Source organism: Carassius auratus, unplaced genomic scaffold, assembly GCF_003368295.1.
Source record: "Carassius auratus strain Wakin unplaced genomic scaffold, ASM336829v1 scaf_tig00214327, whole genome shotgun sequence".
Classification (NCBI taxonomy): Eukaryota; Metazoa; Chordata; class Actinopteri; order Cypriniformes; family Cyprinidae; genus Carassius; species Carassius auratus.
Window position 1 is genome coordinate 1336670 of NW_020527617.1, and position 25338 is coordinate 1362007.

Sequence of the window (25338 nt, forward strand, 5' to 3'; positions counted from 1 at the left end):
GACCTGAAAATTAAAAATACTAAATAAACCAAAATATACTAATAGACATTTCTAATGATTATTACTTAAAGTATAATTAAGTGTATAATATCATCTGCAAGTATTCATTTCGAAGAGTTCATTTCTAAGAACTTGGAATCTTTTAAAAACTGTTAAAAGCTGCCTTCTCTTTGTTGTGGACACTCTTTGTCATTGACCTCTTTATTTTACATGTGGTGTAAGTGTCCAAATACTGTTTGAGGATACTGTATCTTGAGGACTGTTCAGACGTGTGCTCAGAGGAAGTGGTCATACTCCGGCAGTCACCGCGGGGCTGTCTGTCTGTCTGTCTGTCTGTCTGTCTGTCTGTGTCGCCACGGGCACTGCCTCTGTGAACAAATGCTGTGAGCACAGCAAATGAGATAGAAAGCGTGCTTTGAGTGGACATGAATATTTAACTGAGACAATATCAGTCTGGTTGAGTATCAGCCGACTGTAATGGCTCAATGCTTCTTTTCTGCTGTGTCCATATGAAACAAATACAAAGCTCTGCCAAACCCTTTGCTAACAGCCACAGCTGACCTGACCGGCACACCATCCTGTTAGTCACCAGTCACTCCTCATTCCGTGGATAGCTTTGGTAAATTTGAGAAGCTGTTGAGAATAGGTCGGATGACATTTGTGTGAACATCCTGCAGATAACATAACACATGAGCCCTCAAATCTCATTCACAATTGCCACAAACTGCCACAATAATGATTGGATCTGGTTCATATGTTGCCACATGATCAGTTGCTTTGCGACATGATTGAATATTCAGAGGTGCCTGTGAGTTTTGAGAAAGGAAATGTTTTTAGTGAATAATAAAGGGTTAGTTCAAAGTTCTGTTGTCAGTTACTCACCCTCATGTTGTTCCAAACCCATAAGACGATCATTTATCTTTGAGACACAAAAGGGGAAGAAAGAAGAAAGCCCACATCACACCTCTCTTGATCAGTTTGCACTGGCTGCCAATAACCACATGCATCAAATTCAAAGTACTGATGTTCTCTGATGTACTTTGCACCAATATACCTAAACTTGGTCGTTCAGACTTATGAAGCTTGCGTTCTGCAAGTGAACGACACCTCGTTTACAGAATGCCTTCCTTGTATCGAAAATTCATTTAAATTAGACACTGAGCTGGTAGTTACGGTTAAGAAAAACAGTGTTTTTCCAAAGGCTTATTTATTGTCAAAAAGCAGCTCATAAAAATTCACTCATCAGACCCCATCCCACAGTAAGAATGGACCGGACTGGGGGCGTTATGGTGATTCATTTCCCATGCTGCTTAGCTGCTGTGGCAGATGAGAGGAGTCAGACAGGGTTTTATGAAGCCAAATGAACAGGCAGCTGCACAGTACACGTGTATGTGTGTGGTACACGGTGCAGTTCTCCAGACTTGGGTGGGGTCTTTCCTTCCAGTGTAATTAAACCCACAGGACCACTGTCCAGACACTCTACTCCCACATGCACACAGCTAACAATTTGTCTAATGTATGTCGTTTATCATGAACAACCCCCTCACATCATCGCACAAACTTCATACACGCAGTTAATATACCCCACCACAAACACTAATTGGGTTGGATTGTCCTGTTTCTCACCATTTCTCCTCAATGAGAGACTTCAAAAAGCCCTGCATCAATATTTCACGTCCCTTTGCTGCATGTGTTTGAATATTTCCTTTTGATTTAGTATCCTGACATGTTTTGTTTTCTTCTGTAAGAGGGGAATCTGTACGTTGTGGAGGAAATCTTTGTACAGACTCAGTTAGGCACATCTTTGGCATCACAGCGGGGTTTCCTGCAAGATTTTGTATTTCCATACTTGAAATCAAAACTTGAAAACATTTTTATAAACATTAACAATTAACTTTTTTTTTTCCAACATAAAATTGTTTTGGATTAAAATACCATTATAACAAAACCATTAACTTGTACTTGGTATAAACTGATTTAAGTTTCAATAATCTTACTTACTTAAATGTACCTATTTTAAACATTGCTCTCAGTAACAATAACTGTTCTCTGCTTGTGTTGAGTCAGACATTAATATTAAAGTCATTTAGTGAGCGAGCGAGTCATCTGAGCTGATTCTTGAGAGGTAAATGTTTTATTGAATAAAGTAATACTTTTATTCAGCAAGATGCATTACATTAGGAATGATCAGTTCAAGTCAGGTCTAAAGGAAACCGTTTTAATGTCAAGTTGAATAAAAGCTTTAAAAAAAGAATTAATAGCATAAATGAACACATTAACACATGCATGTATGTATAAGTTTGACACTACAGATTCAGCAGCGATACAGGAAACACTGTATCACAGGAAGTCACTGCGGGATCTCGTTTAGCTGCAGTGTCCATCCCACTTCCTGCCAGCTCTATTTCCTCTCCCCCATGATTCTCTGTTCTTGCTGGCCCTTTCGGCTCACTTGTTTCTGTCACTCGCGGCCCATCTCTGCATCCTCGTTTGCCCCTCTTGCTATCTCTCCATCCCCCTCAATCACACTCTCTTCAGCGCTGGTAGGATTAGCATAGCTAATTTGAGCCGGCTAGTGTTCACCGAGTTGTGAATGTGCTAAATGTGCATTTCCATGATAAAGGCCGTGGCTCCGAGTTGTTCGTCTGTCACAGAAGTATGGTTTACTATTGTCCCGAGGGCTGTTTCAGCTGCATCATTTTGTGTTTGCTTTTGAAGTGTCCAAATTAATTTTTCAGCACTCGGTACAGTACGCTGCTCTATTGTGCTGACTGAACGTTACAGTAGATTGTAAAAGCCATGTTTCCGTGCTGAATGGGGACCCCCAGGGCTCGGTAATGATGTATGCTACCACTTTAGACATCAAAGCTAGCGTTTATGCAATCTTTAGTGAGCGTTAACATGCGTGAGCGTGTGCAGTGCAGCTTTTGTGTAAAATAAGCCTGTGCGCCAATGCTGTGTGTGTGTTTTTACAGGTCGATGAGCTGTACGAGGGCTTTTGTATTCAGAGAAGGTTGCGTGACGGCGCCAGTAAGATGAAACAGGCCTTCACTGCTTCACCCTCCACTAAAGGCACACGTGAGAGCCTGGCGGAGGTTAACCGCAGATACAAAGAGTATACAGAGGTACATTATTAATGTTTGTTTGTCTGACCAGCTGGCCATTTTTTTCACACTATGTATATATTTCAACTAGAGTATGAATTATCCGAATGACTAATTGACTAATTGGTCTGTGTAATCAGGCTCGTTTTAGGTTCACCTGTTTCTGAGAGGGCATTTACGTAAGACATATCCTGAATAAAAGTAGCACTTTCCACAAAAACATAAAACAGCACACCTCTTTTCAACATTATTAATACAAATAAAATTTAATTGTGAATAATATTTCAGAATTGTATTGTTTTTACTGTATTTTGATCAAATAAATGCAGCCTTGGTGAGCATTAAAGACTCCTTTCAAAAACATCTGGTAAAAGCGGTAAATGGTAATATACCGTAATTTCTCAAATAAAAACCGGTAGTCAAATAAATGTATTAAATAAATATATATATTGTTATTAAAAATGAAAATAAATTACCTTTTTTATTAATTAAATAACAATAATGCAGATAAGTTTAGTAAAAATAATTCCAGTAAGAAATGTTAATGGCCAATTTAATATCACATTTCACCTGTCATTCATATTACCATGTGTTCCCGTCTCCTCAGAACATGAACACTTTTGAGACTGAACTGGAGAACCTGTTGGGGGAGTTTCATATCAAAATGAAAGGTACAGGATTTTTGCACCAAAATCTTTAAAAAAAACCTATAAAACATTTGTTGCATTTCAATAACAAACTTTTCAACTCCTTTGCTTCTTGTCTCAGGATTGGCTGGTTTTGCCAGGCTTTGTCCCGGGGATCAGTACGAGGTGAGTTGTTAGAAAAACCAAAATAATTCAGCGCTTTCAGAACACACTGAGTTACATGCATTTTTTTTCTGTAATAAAGTAATAAAGTGTTCTGCCAAGTACATCCAGTTGATTCACAATCACCGCTGTCCTAGCAGCATTTACTCTTCTGATCCACAAGTACATAGACCCACAAAACCCAATTAGATTTTGTAAGGCTATATAAAACTAAACACTGAAAACTCCCATTGCTTTACTGCTCTATTAACAGTTATATGAACTTGTGTTGGGAGCTTTTTCTTGATCCTTTTTGCCTCTCTCTTTGTTTTTCTGGCAGATTTTCATGAGATACGGCCGACAGCGGTGGAAACTGAAGGGGAAGATCGAAACTAACTCCAAGCAGAGTTGGGACGGAGAGGAGATGATCTTCATGCCCCTCATTACAGACCTCATCAACATCAAGGTGGGCTCCAGTCCACACAGTTGTCCATGAAAGAGACCCAATGTAACTAATAAGTATGTGACTAATTCTGACAATGGCAGACTGGGCTGTAACCACCAAAGACACTTGAAAAGCCACGACATTGATCAACATTGATTCCTAAAATTAAAAATTTCATCCCCTCAATCTTGAATATTTGGTTAAAACCTTGAGGAATGCAAGAAAAACATATTCTTATGAAGAAAGCTATGCATTTTTTTGAATGAAACATTTCTGAATGTACGTTTCTCCATTCTTATCTTTATTCTACTAGGTGACCGAGTTAAAGGGGTTGGCCACTCACATCTTAGTGGGTAGTGTGATCTGTGAAACCAAGGACCTGTTCACCGCTATGCCTCAGGTGGTAGCTGTAGACGTCAACGACCTGGGAACCATTAAACTTAACCTGGAGGTCGCCTGGTTGTAAGTGACGTTATCTAATAAAACAAGATAAGAAGTCTGGTGTTTCTGTGAATTTAGTCACAGCAATTGAAAGTGAAGATGTACACCGCCCTCTTCAGGACAGTCATGGAAGTCACACTGAATTACTTCTGCCGTTAATGGGGTTTATTACGGAAGAGGATTAGGGCCAAGCAATAATAAAACAATGAAACCATCTCAAAATTAAAGTAATTATAATACAAGATTAACCTCATTAAATTTCAAGAAAAATTTCGAAATATAATTTTGAGAATAAAGTCGTGTTTCAAAAAATAAATAAAAAAAATTGCAAAAAAAAAGTCGAAATGAAATGGTGAGAATTTCATTATGAGAATGTTAATTATGAGTGTTTTGAGAATTTATTATTATTTTTTTACATTTCGAAAGAAAAAAGCCGAAATAAAATGTTTAGAATGAACACACTCTTGTCGTCTCGTTCAATCCGCGTCTGCAGTGGCGCAGGTCATAGTTCATAGAGAGCAATGCTCTTGGATGGAGCATATTCGGTCGATCAAGGTTCAAATCTGACTTTTGCTAAACATTTTCATCACATATCACATCAGAAAAGTGAAAAAAATCAATTTCCTAACGAGTAGGCTATAGGGAGGCCTTTGTTGCGTACCAATAAGGCAGCGTCTATTTAATAATTTTAATAAAGAAAATAATTTACACTCCGTTATTGTTGCATCCTGTTAATGTACAACAATATTGAGGTGGAAATAGTATCTGTCATTATTTATAAATATGAATAGCATCTAATTACTATTGAAACTTATTGCAAAGATCCTTTACTTTTACATGGCGTAAATAGAATCACTATTTACACTTAGTGTAAATATTGCAAAGAATGCTGTTGTTATCACTTAGAGTAAATAGAATATATTACTATTTTCACTAAGTGTAAATAGCATCTGAAGTGATACAGCATACGCTTCATCTGAGAGCATTGCTTTCTACAACCTAACTTGATTAAAACGGTCCAACGAGATCAATTGAACATGACATGAGTGTATATTCTCAGTATTTTTCTCGTAATTTAATGAGTTTATTCTCAACATTTAATTTCGTCTTTTTCTTGAAATGTAACCAGTTTAATCTCGCATTATAATGTCTTTTAATCTCAAAATGGTTTTATCTTTTATTATTGCTTGGCCCTAATCCTCTTCAGTAGCTTATACAGTAAATCATGTTTTTGAATTTCTACTTTTGTATGATGTTAGATTGCTGTACATGAATGCGTGTCTGTCTTGCAGTCCGTTTGACGTGGAGGATCTGACACTGTCGTCAGGAAACGTGAGTAAAGCCACCGCCCTTCAGAGACGTGTTTCAGTGTACAGCCAAGGCACACCCGAGACGCCCACTTTCCAGGACACCTCTTTCTTTGTGAGTGCACTTCTGAAAAATCCTCTGAGCTCTGTTTAAAGTCCTGCTTCTGTCACCATGATAAACCCATAACCTTGATTCACAGCTGCATCATTACAGACTTTAATTTAAGAGCACTTTTGCATACTTTTAAATGAGTACATATAACAGAAGTAAAATATTTAAGTATGAACTAAATGTTTTCAGACACTTAATTGCATGTTGTTTTCAATTAAATTAAAATGTATGATTCAGTTTATATTACATAAATGCAACTTTATATGAAATTTCATAATATGCCTATAACATGTCATCTTTAAAGTGTGCTGTTGATGTACTGACAAGCATTTATGATAAACTCAGATACTTTGTCATTTTAATAGAAACTTTTATGTATTTAAATATTTTTGTAATGATAAATTTGCTCTTTAAAACGTTTAAAATACTAAAATACTACTAACTTTTAGATGTAGTATCAAAACAACTTTTATAGTGAAACGTTTTACTTTTTAAAAGTATAGTTAAACATAGTCATGGAAGTTTTAATAGTATAAATATCATATTCGAAGTGCACATTCAATAAAGTAAAGCGCAAGTGTTTTTCATTAGGAGTGTACATACAGTATCATAAAGGATATTGAGGTTTTGAAATAAGGTGTTAGATCACACCGTCACATTTCAACAGCCGAATACTTAACTAAATATAACACTACCGATTCCAGCTAGCTGTTCTGGGTTCAGTGTTTATTATTTTGTGTTTATATGAATATACTGAATATATTTGTGTTTGAATATGAAAGTACTTGCATCGTGTGTGTGTGTGTGTGTGAGTGTTCATGTTTAGTCTGTGCTGTTGTGTCTAATGAATTGTATTATTCACCCTGTGGCACCATGTGCATCGTGGTTGTTGTGTGTACGTGTGTGTGTGTGTGTCGATGGCAATGAAGTGGCGTCCTCAGCGGTGGGAGGGCCAGCGTCTCTCGTTCTTGCACAGGCTCAGAGAGACGTTCCTAGAGAAACTCAGGCGCAGTCGCTCTTTTGGCGATCTGGCTGCACTGAGACCTCGTTCACGGTCCAGTCTGGAAGTCTACGTGAGTCAGGTCACTGTGTGCCCTGCCCTTCTGAGTGAACATCTGTGTGGCTCTTTTCTTCGCTTGCGTTTTCTGCTTTTACTCTGATTTTTCATACAATAAACACACGCATTTCTTCTCACTCATATTCATACATACACTTATTTAAACTTTAATCACGGAATCATGGAACCCGTTTACTGACTAGATGTGCATGATCATATTTTTAGATATATGGTCCAGCCCTACTGGACATGTGGAGAGAATATATTGTTTGTATCTTAAGATCACTAAAACTATATAGATAGTAGTGCTGATAAGAATAAATGATATCAGGGAGCCATATTTACCATATTTAATTTCTGTTTCCAACACACAGTCCACTTTACCAGACGATGTCTTCGAGAACGGAGGCTGCGGTGTGGCCGAATGCAAGCGTCTGTCCTTCACCTTCTCTGACACGCCCACCTCAAGCCCCGCCCCCATCCAGTCAAACCCCGAGATCACCGTCACGCCCCCTGAGACGGACCCTCCCTCTGAACCAGCCCCAGCCTCTGAGGAGCTGCTGGTTGAGGAGGAGTGTGTGGAGGAAGACTGCGGAAGTGTCAGTGCCAGCGATCCAGACCTGGAGTGGGACCAGGCTGAGGCCCAGGGGCACGGCACAGGCTCGGCGGCCCTCTCGCTGTGCTCCGAGAGTCAGCTGTCTTCGGTGGGACCTGAGGATGTGGTGTTCTTGGAGCCCAACGTGTCTGACGAAGCCCTGGAGCTGAAGCCGGTGGAGCTGGACGGGGAGGAAGGCAGTCTGACCAGGCAGCTGGTGAGGAGGCTCACCTCCTCCGACATGCTGCCCGAGGCCGGCGCTGTGAGCTGGTCTGGAGAGAGCAGCAGGACCTTCCAGGAGAGCAGCCTGGAGGAGGCCATTCAGTCCCTGCTCCTGCGGCTGGAGAGCTTGGGCCAGCGCTGCGGGGAGCTGCAGGACTTGGAGCAGGAGGTCATGAGACTCGAAGACTTGCTTAAGGTGAATGAGTTCTCTGTGGTCATCAATTAGAAGAGTTACTGTTGGCATTTTGATGCAGACTTGAATTTGTTTGATCATGAATCTTGGTTCATTTGATTAGCATGAACTTAGCATGACATTTAGAAAAAGGTGGTCTTAGGGTTCAGGTAATTTACTGAGTCCACCTTGAATCCAAATCCAAAACCATATTTTTCGTGGTATGCATTCAGGAACATTTGTCTTGAGACCAAGGATGTATCCGAAATCGAATACTTCCCTAATATATTGTAGGCAAAACAGAGTAGTATGTCCAAATTCACAGTATTCATTAAACTGTACAGGTGCATCTCAATAAATTCGAAAGTCGTGGAAAAGTTCATTTATTTCAGTAATTCAACTCAAATTGTGAAACTTGTGTATTAAATAAATTTCAATGCACATAGACTGAAGTAGTTTAAGTCTTTGGTTCTTTTAATTGTGATGATTTTGGCTCACATTTAACAAAAACTCAAAAGTCCAAAAGTTCAAAAGTCAGATGACCTTCTATTTCTTGTTCTGAAGTGTGCATCTGATTGACACAGGAGTTGTGAATGGCATTGAAGCAACGCAACTGACGCTGTTAGGTCACATGATAATGACGATATGACAAATGAGAAACAAGATTGTTTGGATATGTTTGGATTGAATTAATTCTACACACATTCATACTTTATAAAACATCATTTTTGAAAGGATAGTTCACCCACACATGAAAGTTACCCCATGATTTACTCAACCTCAAGCCACCCTAGGTATATATGAGTTTCTTCTTTCAGACAAATCCAATCGGAGTAATATATTAAAAATGTATTGGTTCTTCCAAGCTTTATAATGGCAGTGAATGAGGGTCAGGATTTTTAAGCCCCAAAAAAGTCCATCCATCCATTATAAAAAGTCTCCCACACGGCTCCGGGGGGATAATAAATGATACCCGAACCAAAGCAATATCTTTGGTATTTTTGGTAACCAAAGGAATATCTTTGGTTTGATATCTTGCAATATCTGTATTTAAAACTTAATAAACTGTCATCTCTATCTTCTGCTCACTCTCGTACATGTGCTCATGAGAGAGTGGCGTTCCAGTGGATGACGTAGGCTTAGGGTAAACTCTGGTGGGAATATGCTAGTCTCGCGAGAACCAAGTTTTGTTTACAGCAAAGGAAAATTGGTCTCCTCTTGGCTTATATAGAAATTCGCTTACATTTTTCTATATAAATCCTCATTTTGTCCTTCTTATTTGTAACCAGTGTTTTGTTTTACTCTCTCCTCTGCACTTCTACATTCATAACTTCTCACTGGAGATCATGTTTTTGCATTGGCGGAGAATTGCATGATACACAACCAGGCTTCATTCACCACAAAATAAGCCATATTTAGTTGCCATTCACACAAAACATGTTTTTTGGGTTTAAAAAGAAGAGTCGTGGGGCAGCGTAATAAAAAAAAAAAAAAAAGAGAAGTATTTTTATTTTTTACTTTGAGCATTACATTTTTAGACCATCCTGTCATGTGCAAGACTCTGGAGGAGACTTTGAAAACAATTGAAAAAAAAAACAGCAAAGTAGAATGCAAAAACGTGTGGTGACCTAACACCTTACACTTATCTTCGCCTTGACTCTTCTGATCTCAGTCTTGAATGAAGGTTGTTGTCTCTCCTCAGTGTCGGGTCCCTGCCCATAGGAGCCGTTCATCAAGCTTCAGTTTGACAGTGGAGAGCGCTCTGGAAAGTTTCGACTTCCTCAACACCTCTGACTTTGATGATGATGACACGGGAGATGATGCTGCCGCCCTCTCACGCACCATCTTTTTTGACATGGAGTCAGAGAGAATCGGGTGTGTTGGACATTTAACCCTTCAGTGATCAGGTTTCTCTGAGGAACTTGACTACATGGCCTCAGTAGTTGTGATCATGTAGCGTCCTCTGGTGGTGACAGTGTGTCTTACATGTTCATCAGGTCAGCCCAACATCCAGAAGCAAGAGGCCACCTGAGTGAAGCCCTCACGGAGGACACTGGTGTGGGGAACAGTGTGGCCGGCAGCCCGTTGCCTCTCACCACAGGAAACGAGAACCTAGACGTCGCCATCAGTGTTCATCTACAATACTGCAGTCATCTCGTTCAGGTGATTCTGTTTTTCCACCTTTACAACTTAATTTTCCTCTACTCAGATTCCACATTAGTGTGAGTTTTATCTGTTTGTTAAACCGAACATGGTCACGCGACCATATAAATATATATATAATGCTGAAGTTTGTCTGTGTATGGGATGCAGTTGTTGACCTCAGGAGGAAGCCAGTCACAGCACATGACTTACCTGCGCAAACTAACAACACAAACACTTCTTTTGGAGGAGCTCAGTGAGAAAAACTTTGACAGACCGGGCAGCTGCATTTTAGTGTCTGATGGTGAGTTTATCTTAAGTGTTCATGTTAACTAGTCCTTGTGGGAAAATTATGATGTTACGGTGACTTATCACATGTACTTCAAAGCTTTTTAAAAGATTTTTGGCTGTTTAAGCATAATATTTATTTTATTAAAGTTTATATTTTTTTCTCTGACAGAATGGGTACACTAGTGCAAAAGATATTATTGTAGCACTTAATTATTATAGCAGTAGTCAGGGTCTAAAATGAACACTCGCCAAGTGCCAGTAAATATCAGTTTGGCTATTGAAAAAAAATAATAATTTAGCCACAACAATATTACATACTTTAAATGAAATAGCAAAGATTATAATCTGACACTTGATGGCATAACACTTTTTCACAATAAAAACCTAACTATGAAAAATTTATTTTCAGGATTGCAAACACAATTTGAGCATGAGGATATCTGGGAAAAGACCTTACAGCATTTGGTGTTAAAAACAAACAAACTTTATAATAATAATAATAATAATAATGATTAATAACAATATTAATTGTTATTATTATTTGTTAAATAATATTTTATTAAATTATAAAATCAATATAGATAGTTTACTGAAGTCATAATGCTGTAATGAAAAAAGTATTTAATAATAATTTTCAATTTTTTTCATGTGATGACATGTATGTGTGGTATTGCATAAACTAAACCACCAAAAGAAAATAAAGGGAACAAAATCACAATCTGTTCTGAGTTTCTTGTGAAACCAAGGAATTATAATCCAAACTGACCTGCAGTTATAATGTGAAATACAATTTCATACCATCTAAGAAATATTTTTAAAAACACATTTCTTAATTAATTCGTAAGGTGCGGTGAAAGTTGGTTTGAAGTTGTTTCTGTAAACAGTGCTGCCTGGGCTGGTGGAGCGTCCTGCGCTGATGTCTCTGTGGTGCGACTGCAGCGCTGGGCTGTTTCACACTACACTGGAGCGAGTGCTGAAGCACATGCATTTCAGCTTTGCCTTACCACTGCAGCAGATTCAGCCTCACTCTCCTGACTCAGGTACTGACAGGAACAACATTATTAATCTGCAGGGGAAACATCAGCAGGGAGTGTAACATCAGCGTTTGTGTCCAGTGATCAGGCTGGTGGTGAATGAGATGATGGACAGAAGCGAGCTGGCCTCATCCCTGTGTCCATCACCGTCATCTCTGGCACAGGACATCGTCACCGTGTTTCAGTTCCACCATTACACCGTTCAACACGATATCACGGACATGGAGCAACACCTGCTGGATTTAGCCAAAGAGGGCAAGACGCTTTTATGCATAATAACGAATAATGAGTTTAAAGCTTTGTAGATTAGTAGCATATTGTAATATTTATTTTTTGTGTCCAAACCAGTCATGCTTGCCGAAGCCCTGAGCTGTGGAGATACAGAACGCTGTGTGGAGGAACTGCAGGAAGTGTCCGTCATGTGTCTCCAGCCCCGTCCTCAAACCCTGTGGGCCGTGGCAGCACTGTTGACCTCTGATGACCCTGACGCGATGAAGGCCGCTACAGCCTTCCTCTCCACCGCTGCCTCACACAAACCCTTCAGGTCAAAGGTCAGTCTTGTACCTGGCTTGTACAGCCCATGGTTGGCTACGGTGGAGTTGATTAATTGATTGGTCTATAGCCGGGTTTGAATCTACATAGAAACCCAACATTCAAAAGTTTGAGGAAGTTTGTGCTTTTGAAAAAGGTCTTGTGTGTTCTTTGAGGCTGCATTTATTTGATCAGTACAATATAAACAATAATATTGTGAAATAGTTTTACAATTGAAAATAACAACAGTTTTCTATTTTAATAGATTTTAAAATGTTATTTATTCCTGTGATGTCAAAGCTGAATTTAAAGCAGCCATTACACCAGTCTTCAGTGTCACATGATCCTTCAGAAATAATTTTAATATGATGATTTAGTCAATGTTTTTGTGGAAACCATGAATTCAATTTTTTGTCTTTATCAGGATTCAGGATTGATGAATAAAAAAACGTAATGGCCCGGACTTTGTATGGTATTTTATGCAATTCCGTGCAATTATTGCATGAAAATGGTGAATAGAAATTCTAAGATGCAAATAAAAATAAGTCCAACATGCATAAAAACTATGATGGAAACAGTGAAACACTATGATGCATCTTAGATGCATATCTAATAATTACATAATCAGATACAAATAATAAAATAATATAAATGAAACCATAAAAATATGAATATTGGTCAATTAAATGTGCACATTTGAATCAAAGAAACATGCATAAATAGATGTACTGCTGTTTGAGTTCATCTTGTCTGTGTGTGTGTGTGTGTGTGTGTGTGTGTGTGTGTGTGTGTGTGTGTGTGTGTTTGTCTTCAACAGGCTGTTGATTGTTACACACAAGCCTTATCAGAAGCAGACAGATCAAGAGCTGCATGTGCCGCTCTGAGCTGCCTGCAGGTCAGTTGGACACTTCAACTGAAGATTAAATCATGTCTGTGAATGTTTCCGAGACTTTTCCTTCAGCCTCTCTGTCTGTCGTTCTTCTCAGGCTGTGGAGAGCATTGATGCTGTGGTGTTACTGTGTGACTCAGCCGATGAAGAGCTCCGTCAGATCGCCATTGAAACCCTCCTCACTTTCGGTAAAAGATCCAGTCACACGAACGACATCCTATGCATGAGTGATTATGCTCTATCTGGTCTTAAAATCTTGAATGCTGTGTAAATTACACATGGTCTCACTCTCAATGCTTGCAAACATCACCTAAATACTACACCTCCAGCCTTCCTGTGTCTTACAGAGCATGCACATGTGCTTCTGTTCTCAGGTGAAGACGGGCGGCTGGCATACGAGCAGTTGGACACAGTACCGAGGGAGATAGTGCGGCTGGGGACTCGCCGCGGTAACACTGTTACCACTTCATTTTAGAAAACGACTCGTTATTCCCCCTCGACCCTGCACACTTCAGACGTGAAATACACACCACCCGCTAACAAGGAGAAAAGTACCTTGAGACCTTCAGCACAGAGTCTTCTTTTCTGCAGGATGTTTGCATTTATACTACTGGTGTCACAGTCGTCATGAGTCATTGTCGCCGATTGAACAATAAGAGCGTTAATATTGAAGGTTAGTTATTTGCAGATTGCAGTTGCACTGTTGGAGGCATGTAAATAGCACAGAAAATCCTATTTTAATTTTAGTTTTTCTTTTGTATGCACGTTCCGTTTCAGGGATCATAAGGGACTGTTTTAATGCTCCCTGCTTGAGTTTTTTTTGACCTGGACAGAGCTAGATTTCTGTAACCTCTGTGAAAGGATAGATTTGAAGTGTGCTGTTTGATGCCAGCTGGTCATATGGACTACTGAAAACCCGAAGTGGACGGTGGACTGCTGATTTCTATATTGTTCGCTTGCCTTCCCTGGTCAGGAGAAAACATTTCTGTGGACGGAGCCTGTAGTGAACATTTGCATTAACACGGTACTAATGCCTGAGCACATGGGATCTTACAACAAGCGCTGTCTGGATCCCGTCGGAGTATCTGAAAATGCACTTTTCCACTCAGAGAAGCGTGATGTATTACTGTGAACTTTTGATTTCTACGTAAATGAAGACTAGAGTATATTTGCTCTGTGATCTGATCTCGCTTCTGTGCCTATTGTTACTGTACTACTGAGTCATGTGACTGTAATATCATTTGTTTTATTTATTTTTTCACTTCTCTTCACTATAAATGGTACGATGCTGATTTTACCCTCTCTTTTTTTTTTTTACATGCTCAGAACAGATTGTTTTAATGATGCACTAAATATCTGTTCACAAAATGATTCGGTACAGTCAGGATTTGGTATTATTGAGGGGCTGCATTCACTATGAAACTATATAATAGAAAGATGTTATATTAATCAGTATCATCTTTTAACAGTGTATTCACAGAGTTGTACAGTATTTGTGCTCAAGGGAACCTTTCAGTATGCTAATGCCCATGACCAGAGAAAACACTCTTTGCTGACTGAACGCTTGCCTCGCTTTGTGATGTTTACACTCCCTGTCTTGATCTTTAAAGCTCTCAAATGTGAATTTATCTTTATGGCGGGAATTTAAAAAAAAAAACCCACAGTTTTGTAGATTACCCAACCTATTTTTGCAATATTTTCTATGACAGTGAGAATTGTACGAAAGCAGGGGCTTAAATCCATCAAAAGAGCACATTTGGAGGAATGTACGGGTTACAGTTAGTATATGCCTCAGAAGCACAACTGAAACGTTTTGGTAAGATTGTTGTTTAACATGTTTAACATATTATCTGGCATTTACTGCACAAACTCCTAAAGCCATAATGATACAGAAGTCAATATATTTAAGGCCGTTTTGTGGTTACTATTTATCAGAATAATCTATAACAGATATTCATCAATAATACTTTTTGTTTTGCTGTTTTCTGTATTTAGTCACGGCTATGAATGGCTGTTTTCTTGTCTAATGACCACCGTTACAGTATTTGACCCTGGGCACAGAGATATCAAGTACTAAGGTTGAATTAACATTTATTGCCTTTTAGACAGAAACTCAGTAAAAATCAACTGCATTTATCGGTCAAACCTCATTAAAATGTAAATTAATGTCCTTCTTGGTAGGAAAGCTGTTGTTGATCTGGTTTTGTGAGAATGTGGCTGTGGCTGCTTGCCGCTGCAATAGCTTTAGCTGCAACTGTTTGAATGAAAGCAGATCTCACTTGGTGTCACAAAGCTAATGTTCCATTGTTTCGTTTTATTTTTCTGAGTTTACTGTATTTCCTCTGCTGAAAGTGGCAATAAAATTTATTTTTACATAATTATCAGATATGGCATTGTGGGGTTTTTAATGGCTGTAGTGCATGGTAAATTGTTAATTGTTTACACAGTAGAAGTGGAAGACTGGTAACTGCATTGACATTAGCACAGCTGTTGCTCATTACTGTATAACAAAATCATTTCAACAGTTTCAAGATCCAGTCCATGGCAAAGCATGCTGGGAACTAGAAATGCGCAGTCCAGTTTCAGGTAATAATGGCTACAAAAAGATTTTCTGTCTTTCTTGCATTTGTATTTCCACAACATGAACCAATGTCCTACACATTTATGAAGGAACCACTCATTTTAAAAATTTTCCATATCCTACAATGTTCATGATAACTTTAGTTAATATCCTCCGGAGAACCATAAACTTTGAACTCAATTTTTATTATTATTATTATTTTTATTACATTGGTTTAGCGTAAGAAACAAATGGAGAAAAAAACCCACATTATTCATGTATATATTTTTTTGTAGGTCCTTTGTAGAGAACACCTGGACTAAGGTTTTCAATAAAATAAATAGACAAAAATGCATGTATATGCAAAAAACAATGTTTTATTTTTTTCATTCACCATTCAGTTTAGATTTCAGGCTATTTTTTATCCAAACTTTGTACAAAGATGATTCCCAATTGTTATGAATTATTTGATCTATTTTACTTTATGCAATATGTGCTTTAAAATGTCCATAAGTTGGTATCCCCGTTATATACAATGTATCTATACAGTGCATCCAGGTTGAATATCGTTTATTTACCAATTACCCCCAAAAATGCCTTATTAAAATGTTTGTCCTGGTGCCCTCAAGAAAATACATGAAAATTATGACGTTTTGTAAGTCATATTTTCCAGTTTTAAACCCCATAACATTCGCTAGATTTAAATAACTACAAAATATTATAATTTCCCTTAGAGTGCTAAATTTGATAATTCTGTCAGTATCAGTCATTTTTAAAGACCAAGGAGGCCAACCTGCTCTTTACAAGACAAAAGTGTGGCACGTAGGGCCACAAAAATATGTCCTCTACAGAGGGTCCCGGGAGGATATGTAAATCCACTTCACAAGTGCATTACTCTTATAATGCACTGTTGAAGTGCAACAGTTAAACTGTGACCTTGTCTGGAACCATTATCATTAAAAGGAATGGAGCTAAAACAGTCAATGTGTCAAATGAAATGTCACAAAGACTTTAAGTTACAAACCCTACAAATTATTGAAACTCTTTCAGGTGGTTATGAACATGCAGCAGATGAGACCATGGCAAGCATGGTGGAGCTCCTGAAAACACCGGACCTTAAGGCTCAGCAAATCATTAGAGTCCTAGAAGGCCTCAGTGCTATCTGCTACATCCACGTCGCCAACCAAGACCAGGCACAAGCACTTTGGCTTCCCGACACCCTGCTGGAGTTCGTATCTCCCATCAGCAGAGTCTCCTTTAAATCACAAGTGCTGGAGCTGCCATCTACTCATCAGCCACCCTCAATGACTCTAAATCCATGCAATCCAGTCTGGAGAAACTTGCAAGTCTGGACTGGGATGGATGACCTTTAAACAACACTCAGGAGCTTCTCAGGGTTTTAGGACTTCAGAGCTTGAAGAAATAGGCTTTGAATGAGGAAGATGAGCTGAAGGGCTACTCTTATACCAAGAGTGGTCACATATTACATAAACAATAAAAAAAAAAAGCAGGTGTACAAAATACAAGTTTATTTCAATTGTATGCATTCAATTTTACATATGTACACTAGCAGTGAACATGCACATTGACTACAGGTACTGAAAATAAAAGCTAATTTACAGCAAGAGTAAAAGTTAAAACAAAAAGGTGCATATCGGTTCTCAAAGGCGAATATAAACGTTCAAATAAAAACCCAAACAATTGGGACAGTCATGGCTTTTTTCCCCCCAGTTTAGCATTTTTCAGGATGCATCATCTCAGCTATCAATTGCTGTGGAGTCATCCTTGTGTGGCACATCATGGTCATGTGACTGCTCTGTGCTCAGTTCAACACTGTCCTGGCTCTCATCAGCTTCACTCTCATCTTCATGATCCCCATCTTCCTCTTCATGTACTTCATCTTCAGCATCAAAAGCTATCTCACGCAGCTCCTCTAGACTGTCTGGACTTTTACCGGTTAATCTCTGAGAGAAGTGAAAGAGATTGTTAGAGAAAGAACTAGGGAAATTGAGGCAGGTTATTTTAATCTCTAGTCAAACCCTAATGGTGGTGGTTACACTCACTATACACTTGTTAACCATCTCGACAGCCAACAATACTGTTGTAGTCTCAGTGTAAACTACAAAAACACTAATTTCTGAAAATGACAAGTGCATTGAGTGTTTAATCTATCTATCTATGCATGTTAGTGTTCTTTTATGTTTACACCAATTATTGGCCTTTTTTGTAATGTCTGGAGACCAATGTGAATGGATACAGATTTCACAACATTGTCAGTGCACAATTTTCAAAAAAAAAAAAATTATGCATGGTTTTCATATAAACATAACGAGATCTGAAATGGAATCATGATTTTTCAGTGGTACTACTGCATATTACAGGGTATATACAGCAATCCTTAAGTTAAATTTACTACTTTTTAATACCTTTTTCACTACCTTCAGAATATTTTTTAAAACCATCACGACACTGAATTGCAAGTGTTAATCAGCGACCTTTCTATTATTTACACAGATTTTGACATATATAACATACAAAAAATAATAGATTTAGAGACTGATGTTGACAGCATATTGCACATTTATTTCACTTAGTAAATAAAAATAAAACAAATACCATAAAATGTGCAATGGAGAAAATGGATAGACCGAACAATAAGCCTGCCTGTTAGTGTTGTCACGGTACCAATATTTCAGTATTCGGTACCGATACCAGTGAAAATCCACGATTCTCGGTACCAATTTCGGTAACAAAGCAAAACACAAAAATTTGGTAATAAAAAAAAAAAATAACTTTTTAGCACTAAAAATAAAACCAATGCCATTCTTTATACTTATTTAGAATTGTGTTTAAAGTTTTTCTACAAGTTATATAATTATGAAAAACAGTAAACAAGTTTCACCCAAATTTAATTTGTCTTTTAATTTATCAAATTTAAACACATTTTATGTTTGGTAAATAAAGGGGATTTGCTATTAAAATTAAAACATGGGAGAAATATTGAGATTTATTTTTTTTTTAAATAAAGTTTTTTTATTTTTTTGCAACAGTGGTAGCAGTATCACATACGTTTTACTAAATAATAGTAATATTTCTAGCACAATGCCCTTATGTAAAAATTTTCTTTTAGGCCTAATGAATGCATATTTGTCATTTTGAAATTTCTATTTGCCCATTAGCTCCGCCCACTACCGGAGAAACCGGTATGTCTTCTGCTTTTTCGAAAGTGAATATGAATAATTCTAAATTAACTCGATTATTTTGACAGGAGAAGACAACAGATGCTGAAATTAATGCAAGCGTCATGCGCTTCAGTCTATGTAGTAAATAAACCTGCACGTCTCTGTCATTCATTAATTCACACAGAGACGCGCAGAACACGGATTCATATTTCAAACAACTTTTGCGGCTTAACATTTACAGATACTGGTCCATATGGAGATTTGATTTGATTAATTTATGCTTTCACAAATTCCATGACTGTCCATATTAAAATGTAAGTTTCATTTACATGACTGGATTTTGAGATTCCGTACTCGTTTTCTGCTTCGCGGAAATCATAGCGTTGTGTGCGTCAAGAACCGGGTTTGAACGGGACCTCGGTACTACCGGTCGTTAACCCAGCTATTAGAAAACTTGCATTTGTCCAAGAAGACGACGATGGTTGTCCAGTCATTGAAGATATGCCTTGAAGCAAGTCTAAAATAAAACGTAAGCCAGCCACTTCTGTTGAGCGCGCAGTGTTCTGAGATGATGCCGAACGACCACTGAATATGACGTCAGCATGAGACGGAGACGGAAGATCTTTGATTATGTGCCCAGATATGCTAAAGCCCATATAAACGAACTAACACGAACGCAGATAGAATTTCAATCAGAATAAGACACCTGATAGTCTGGAAAAAATAATACCTAATTTGGAAAAAAATAATACCTCTGAGACCACATTTAACACTTTTAATGGCCTTAAATTTGACCATTTTGATTTATCACTTTTTAATACTTTTTAAAACCCCGCGGACACCCTGTATTATAAGCGGTGTCTTTTCTTTTGGCATCTTAAAGCATTTGGACTCAGAAATACACCAAATACATTAGAATAGAGCACTTACTTCAATCATGTCAGCCATGTGTTGCACATGCTGTGCCAGCTCCTGTAACTCCTCATTTTCACTCTTCAGCTGAGCAATCTGTTCATCTTTGGCTTCTATGTCTTTGTGCAACTAGTTTTGGAACAAAAAGTTAAAGTGAACACAGACTTACTGTGCTCTTCCTTAATTGTTTGATTAGAAGTATGGTTTCAAAGTCTTTATTATATATTAATCAAATTCATCAGCCTTATAGAGAGAAGTGGAGTAGGATGGCCGATAATTAACGAAATCACCTATTGATTAACTCACCTTTTCATTCTCTTGGAGAACACCAAACAGGGCTTTCCGCCTCTCTTCTGCCACCTCCTTCCAGTAGGACGACCCAGGAGTTTCTGAAGAGAGAGAAAAAAAAATAAAATAATTATATATATATAAATTTAGAGGAACCATCCATCACCATTAGTTTGCAAAAATTGACAATTTACAGCATGGAAATATTAAGTACAGATTTACAAATAATCCAATCAATTTCTCTGAACTGGACAGGGGATCATTTACCTTTGATCATGAGCTCAAAGGCCTCTTGCGTGACCCCCTCAGGTTGGTTTTCATATTCTGTACTTGAGGACTTTACAGCCACCTCTGCTTTGACCCTCTTTGAGCCCTTAGCATGCTCAGCGCTCCACATCTTCCTTTTAGGAACTGCTTTGCCATTCTAAACATGGTGAGAGCATCTTTACCACCATTCCTCTAACTGAAGTCTAAAAACATCCAAAATTGCAACCACCGCCACGTACCTCAAAGATACGACCAAGGTTCTTATTGACAGCTGACGGCTGAAGGACCTGCAGCGTCCTCCTCCCTGATCCTGCTCCAGATGTTGGTGCTAAAAGGAATTTCTGAGAAAAGAAAAAAAATTATTAAATCTCAGGGTCCTCAAGTAGCAGTAATTAAAATAATAAGAGTTAGAATGAGAGTTAAGCATCTCTATACAAGCACACAGTAACAGGCTCCATTCACCTGCCTCAGTCATTCTTCTCCTCTTACACCCGTTTGATGACAACAAGCAAGGTATCGGAGTAACTCTGCATATCAACAGTTCTAACAAGCGTGGGAAAGGGGCAGGCCACACATCAGCTGCATGCTGAAAACACCTCCAATTCCCACGAGCAGCTATTGGACCGTTTGCATCATTATCTTACTGAAACATTCTTTAACCTCTAATTACCGTGGGAACTTACCACAGAAGTCTCCTTATGACCAACTGCTAGTTTAGAGCTGGTTAATGTTTTCACTTAAACAATACTGTGGAAGACGATGCATAGTCACTGGATTTTAACAATGTCAATGATTAATTGAAAACCAGAGCAAGGTCTGGGTTCAGTTTATCCTAAATGAGAAATTTGATCAAGTTACAAACATCTTGCAATATGCTGACATCATCCTTCCCTTTTTGACAATATTTGACCTGACAATTTTTAAGTAGTCCAAGTATACAAATAACTAGGGGTCACCATTTTTGTGGTCACCACAAAAATCACTAGCTGTTAATGGGACATCTTGGATGACATGGGGGTGATTAAATTCAGGAATTTTTTTATTCTGGAAGTGAACTAGTGCTTTAATTATAGCCATAGAGCCTAGGGTAATAATGAGCATATACGCATTTAAAACTAAGTGAATTTGTATGGTGTAAAATTTAAAACGTTGACAAGTGTGATTTAACAAAACTGAATGTATCATTTAACTGTTCTGAAATGGATTTTACTTCAGTATGAAACATTTTAAATTTAACAACTGCATGTTTTATGGCAGAGTTTTATAGACATGCATTTTCTAACAGTACTTTTTTTTTGTTCTGAAATATTAGAACGCAGATTTAGTTAAAAAAAAAAAATATATATATATAGCTTCAAGTTTAAGATGATAAAAAAAAAAAACATGCAGAAATTAAGTAAACAAAGCATTTTGGCCAATTAGTAGCCCAGGTGTTTCTTAAACATTTTTATTCACCAGAAAGGCTTGATTCTGTGGTTTCATTTGATGTATTATTGAAATGTGTACATTATATTAAGATGTGATCGTCTAATAATTTCCTGCAGTTAAGAAAGGATAAAAATAAATGGTTTTAATAAAACGTTGTCCTGCACTTTTGTCTTCTGCTTTAGAAGCTCCGTTAAGTCTACTTTCAACTAATTTAAGCAAACAAATCCATAACCTTTGAATGATTTGACTCCGTTTTTTCCCCCGATTTGAGATCTATAGCAAAGTTGAAGCATCTTCAAGGAAGGATATGGAAAGTTGTTATTCATACACTTGTTATAAATCGCGATTGGATTGTAACTCTTTATTCTGATCTTCCTCAATCTTCAGGGTCACGATTGCATGTTGTTAAAAATGCTGCAGCAAGACTTTTGGACTTTGGATCAGTTTACATTGTGTTTAGATGTGGTTCATAATAAATGTTGTAGCGGAATTAAAGCCACAGCTTCACAGTTAATAGAGAAACACTGCAAAACTGTGGTAATTCAAACATACACCGCCCTTGTCTCTCTCAAATGAACACTTGAAGAATTACACTTTTCTGAGAATAGAATATTGAAGTGGAGATCACCAAAGTGCAAGCTAACTGGTGTTTTCAAAAAGCAAGTGGTTGCTTGATCTGGTTGCCAGGCTGACTGAGATGAGTAACACTTAGCAGACATTTCTGTATTGCACTAGTAAGAAGATCCGTTTCGGGGATTACATCTCTATATCAGGCAACCCTGGCTGTGTTCTTCTACGGCCAGATTAAACCTTGTTGAAGCCTATAGGTTATGCTTTATTAAGAATTTTCACCATTTTAAACTGTTCTTGTATTCAAATCAAGTGCGGCCAACTGCTGCACACATGCCACAATCGATACAGTTGCTGCTTATTGAATATTAGGATATGGAATTTGAGGTTCTGAATTTTCTTAAACTTTAAAGGGGGGGTGAAATGCTATTTCATGCATACTTAGTTTTTTTACACTGTTAAAAAGTTGGATTCCCATGCTAAACATGGACAAAGTTTAAAAAATTAAGTTGTACGTTTGAAGGAGTATTTCTGTTCCAAAAATACCTCTTCCAGTTTGTCACAAGTTTCGGAAAGTTTTTTTCGAGTATGGCTCTGTGTGACGTTAGATGGAGCGGAATTTCCTTATATTGGTCCTAAGTGCGCGCTCTTCTGCCGGAAGAGCGCGCGCTCCCGTAGAGCAGAGCACTGGGAGCACAACAGACTTCACTGATCAGAGAGAGAGTGTCGCGAAATGTCACACAAGGAGTGTGTTTTTGGTTGCCAGGGCAAGACAACCCTGCACAGATTACAAAAAGAGAAACAGCATTAAGGGACCAGTGGATGGAGTTTATTTTTACAGAGCATCAACGGAGTTGTGCAAGTGTTTTTGTTTGTTCCCTGCATTTCGAAGATGCTTGTTTTACAAACAAGGTCCAGTTTGACGCCGGATTTGCACATCATTTATTTCTTAAGGATTATGCAGTCCGAAAAGAAAAAGGGTCACGATCGTGTGTTGGAACGGCATGCAGTGAGTAAAACTGCTTCAAATATCTCTGTGTTATTAACTTAGGTATCGGCGCGTAAGCACATCAAGTAAACAACATGCGACGTTGTCATCAAACTGCACTTTCCACATGTAAAGCTTAAAAAAAAAAAGACGACAAAGTGGAACTTAGTCATTTTCCAAAACCGCTAAGCAAATATATACAGTTTCAGTACATACCACATAGAGACGTCGTCGATGATGCTGCTCTTGTTCAAATTCAGGCTCTGGGTCTGATTCTGGATCATAAATAAACAGCTGAATCTGACTGTTAGCCGTGGTTTGTTTTGGTTGGTTTTGTCTTCACGGTGCCACAGCTTCCACATGCTCTCAACGCAAAAGCCTACTCGCGCTTGTGATTCTTTAGCTCCGCCCACACGACACGCCTCCAGCCGCTCGTGTTTTTCCGGGAAAAATCAGTACAGGCTAGCTTTCTCTTATAAATATAATAAAACTAAAGACTTTTTGGAGACATGAAGGATGCAGTACTACTCTATAGGTACTCAAGATTAACAGGATATTGAGTGAAAACGAGCATTTCACCCCCCATTTAAGCTGTATTTTTAAAAACATAACATGGATATTTGCAGTTCCAAGACTTCAGAATAATTTGCCGTTTTTAAATACTTCTATAAAACGCTGCCCTAAAAATATTCAGTTGCATTAAATTTCAAGATGTTTAATATTCGAGTATTTTTTTTAAATTCAGAACTTAAATGCAACAATATTCAGTTTTGTTAAATAAAACTTAATTCAAATTTACACAATATAAATTAAATCTTTTGTCATATTATAAGCTCCATAGGGTAAAGCAATCTCACATACCTTGATGTTTTCAGAGGGATTCTCGGCATTCTTGGGTCTTCTGATGGAGCTCATGTTTATACCTAGAAAAGAGTTCAGGAACTCAGTCAACTTCAGTTTAACAGTCATGCGGAGTTAGTCATTTTGACTTGATGATAACTTAGTTTTCTTAAATCCTAGTTAAATGTTATCCTCTTAAACTTAATGGTCTCCTGGACTAAACCATACTCTTATCACTTGTTTTAGTTTGTACTATACAAGGATTTTCCCCATGCACCTGTAGACTTCCAGCCTACAAATAAACGCTTTTAAAATTCTCATGATGCTACATTAGCAAATATTAGATCCAGCACAGGTTTCACAGCTCTCTACGTGGAAACACAAAAGTAACACAAAAATTAAGAGACACTTTGCATTCCCATAAGCTTCAACATAAAAATGGAACTGCCTCTAATGGATTACCAAGACATTTTTACCACAGACTAAGTTACATAGCATCTGAAACTTCATACAATCACGTTACATGACTGAAGTCTTACAAATTAAGTAGTTAAAGTGATAACTAATTGACAATCAAAACTTTTTATCAGAACTATTAATTAACATCATCCATTCACCATCTATATTACTTCAAGACAATCTTCATACTTGTATTACTAAAAATAACAAGCCGAGATCAAAAGCGGTGTAGGCCTCTGTGTCCACAAACAGCCACTTACAGACTACATTTAAAAACACAAGGCCATTAAAAAAAACTAAAAACTCGAGTCTCGACTAAACAAAAGACAAAACAAAACACACAAGTAAAAGAAAACACTTACACTTATTAAATATGCACGATAGACACTCACGACTGAACTGCAGCAAAAGCACTCGCGTGTGAAGAGCGCGCCACTCGGTTAAGTACTGCCTTTGAACCGTCACGTGACTCCGGAATTCGCGCGAATAGAAAGACGAACACAGACAGCAACATAAAAGGGATAGTTCGCCAGATTATAATTTATATCTACTTCACAAAATATTGTGTGTGTGTGTGTGTGTTCGGAATAAGTACTACGCACATTAGGGAGTTTTATATAAAGGTTTGAGACGTAAAGCTAAGATACAGATGTTTAATCAAACCGTGTCACTACATAAACCCTGCTGACAGGAGCGCGCGCTCCTCCTCTGTCA

At 38.0% G+C, this 25338-nt stretch overlaps 2 protein-coding genes across 5 annotated transcripts in view; one reads left to right on the forward strand and one right to left on the reverse strand.

Moving 5' to 3' along the window:
• LOC113091828 (rho family-interacting cell polarization regulator 2) overlaps positions 1-15514 on the forward strand; it is a 60924-nt gene extending 45410 nt beyond the window's left edge. For 3 of the 4 annotated variants that reach the window (XM_026257470.1, XM_026257469.1, XM_026257471.1), the window contains exons 7-23: positions 2976-3125; positions 3712-3775; positions 3873-3916; positions 4233-4358; positions 4651-4799; positions 6071-6200; positions 7127-7270; positions 7629-8267; positions 9946-10118; positions 10241-10406; positions 10557-10689; positions 11561-11716; positions 11792-11965; positions 12059-12261; positions 13059-13136; positions 13228-13318; positions 13505-15514. In XM_026257470.1, coding sequence (XP_026113255.1) covers positions 2976-3125; positions 3712-3775; positions 3873-3916; positions 4233-4358; positions 4651-4799; positions 6071-6200; positions 7127-7270; positions 7629-8267; positions 9946-10118; positions 10241-10406; positions 10557-10689; positions 11561-11716; positions 11792-11965; positions 12059-12261; positions 13059-13136; positions 13228-13318; positions 13505-13605 — 2721 coding nt within the window. In that variant the 3' untranslated portion in view covers positions 13606-15514. The remainder of the gene's footprint in view (positions 1-2975; positions 3126-3711; positions 3776-3872; positions 3917-4232; positions 4359-4650; positions 4800-6070; positions 6201-7126; positions 7271-7628; positions 8268-9945; positions 10119-10240; positions 10407-10556; positions 10690-11560; positions 11717-11791; positions 11966-12058; positions 12262-13058; positions 13137-13227; positions 13319-13504) is intronic. The other variant, XM_026257472.1, reaches the window with a different exon arrangement.
• A 1690-nt stretch (positions 15515-17204) lies between these two features.
• Positions 17205-25140, reverse strand: LOC113091848 (geminin-like). Its single transcript, XM_026257510.1, has 7 exons — positions 24987-25140; positions 24187-24248; positions 20579-20680; positions 20340-20496; positions 20091-20173; positions 19803-19913; positions 17205-17654 (listed from the first exon to the last, which is right to left on the reverse strand). Exons 2-7 carry the CDS (start codon positions 24238-24240, stop codon positions 17448-17450), a joined length of 714 nt encoding a protein of 237 aa, XP_026113295.1. The 5' UTR covers positions 24241-24248; positions 24987-25140; the 3' UTR covers positions 17205-17447.
• Between the last annotated feature and the right edge of the window lie 198 nt (positions 25141-25338).